A 2,001-nucleotide genomic window follows, 5' to 3' on the forward strand; every position below is an offset into this window, starting at 1 on the left:
TAAAATTAAACATAAAACAGCCTTGATAGTATCTTTTGTATGACTAAAATATTTTTTTAACTAAAAACTACATTTATGAAATAATACATTAATATCACATTGTTTGATAAAATCTTACACTTCATACTTACTATTCATACAATGTATCACAATATTGAAAATAAAAAATAATGAATACAACTTATTGCATGTGCCAAATATTATTTTAAACATAGTTATATTTTTTAAAAGAATAATTGTTAAAATATTTGTATTTTTTTTAGAGCGACTCTTTCTATCTATTTTTTATGTTATTTTATTATGTACTTTTTTATGTAGTACTTTTAGAATTTCAAATCTTTCTATTCTTGACTGAGATAAATAATATTACAAACATCTTATATAAATAATACAGATACTTATAAAATAACTGTTCTTTCAAATTTCCTTACATTGAAGTTTTTATAATGTAGTATCACAATGTTATATAAAGTAAAATGTATCTAAAATAAAATCAAAAAGTTATAATCTATAATACTGGAATGAAAAATCTTACTATTATGTATACATATATTATGGTTATTGCATATGCTAAGTAATATTGAGTAAGATATAAGATTTATTTATTACTTTTAAGAATTAAGAAGTTCTTCGAGAATTATTGAAAATAATTCTCGCAGAACTTCTATTTTTTCTTTATGTCGACGCTCTTTCTGTTTTTCTTTTTCATTTTGAATATCTCGTAATACTGCAAAAATGTTTGGAGAGTTTTGACCTTTTCTTACAATTTCTTCACTGTCCGAAGTGTATAATTTTCTTTTTTTTACAGTAAGCTGGCCTATTCCAAAGCAAACCTCAGGTTCGAGGCTATCGGTCGATGCTACTAATTAATTCAAATTCTTCTTCAAATTCTATGTCACATTTTTCATGTCCCGATTTTTTATTATTTTTCTTTGCAGCATTTCTTCTTTGTAACATATTTTTATATCGGTATTCACATTGCAAAGACGAACAAAAAATTCCACATTTTCTTGTAACTTCATTACTTATAAATTCCCACATACATTTTTTATTTTTAAATGTGGAAAATGGATCTATTTCTCCAATATTTTCATAATATAATTGTAGCAATACTTTGCTTTCATTATCTGTCCATGCAACTCCATGCGAATCATTTCCTTTCTTTATAGTTTCTTCATTGTTAAATGAAGCTGTACTGCACGGCATTATGCTCGCTGAAATAAAATATATATTGCTTTACCGTTATATTTATATGCGATATTTAATTAATTATAATTGAAACCTTTTTACAAAACACGCACACACAAATCACTTACCATTTTCAGTTGCTGACGATGATGTGCTACAAGTCGAGCGTGCCCCTACAAATTTTAATTTGACATTTCCTGAAAAATAAAAAAAAGATTTTACATTTGTAATGCTATAACAAATGAGATTTAGTGACAATGAAGCATATTATTAATTTTATAGTATTATTAACAAAACATTACCATCACTATCCACACATTCACATAAAATTCCTTCAGCCGTTTTAATTATTTTTCCGTTCTCATCTCGAATTATTTTCATACCCGTGCTGCTATTGTCTGTAAAAATTATAATTATTTAAAATATTTTTAAATAATTCAAAACTTTCAACATCATGCCAGATATATAAACTATAGCTATATATAAACACATGCTATCTTAACATTTTATGTTGTTTTTTCATAATTGACAATAATTAATTGTATTACTAATTTAGTACAATGTTTTACCTGATCCACTCATTGTTGTAGATATACCATTACATTTGACAGAGAAAATAATTTCTTTCTTTTTGGTTCTGTCTCGTGACAAGCGGTACCAATCTGCCCGGGATGGGTTTTGCGATTATATTGCGTAACGGTGATGTAAATCGAGTTCCCCGAAAAATTCTACTCACACCTGTGAACCCAGCAATCAAATAACCTTGCCCACTTATCTTTTTTTCACGGAAAAGAAAAGTTTTGATATTATAGG

At 26.4% G+C, this 2,001-nt stretch overlaps 1 protein-coding gene across 1 annotated transcript; it reads right to left on the bottom strand.

Moving 5' to 3' along the window:
- Window positions 1-644: 644 nt before the first annotated feature.
- On the bottom strand, window positions 645-1,995 carry LOC105456805. Its single transcript, XM_011701118.1, has 4 exons — window positions 1,758-1,995; window positions 1,491-1,586; window positions 1,317-1,385; window positions 645-1,214 (listed from the first exon to the last, which is right to left on the bottom strand). Exons 1-4 carry the CDS (start codon window positions 1,768-1,770, stop codon window positions 847-849), a joined length of 546 nt encoding a protein of 181 aa, XP_011699420.1. The 5' UTR covers window positions 1,771-1,995; the 3' UTR covers window positions 645-846.
- Between the last annotated feature and the right edge of the window lie 6 nt (window positions 1,996-2,001).

The sequence above is a fragment of the Wasmannia auropunctata genome, unplaced genomic scaffold, assembly GCF_000956235.1.
Source record: "Wasmannia auropunctata unplaced genomic scaffold, wasmannia.A_1.0 LD335555.1, whole genome shotgun sequence".
Lineage (NCBI taxonomy): Eukaryota > Metazoa > Arthropoda > Insecta > Hymenoptera > Formicidae > Wasmannia > Wasmannia auropunctata.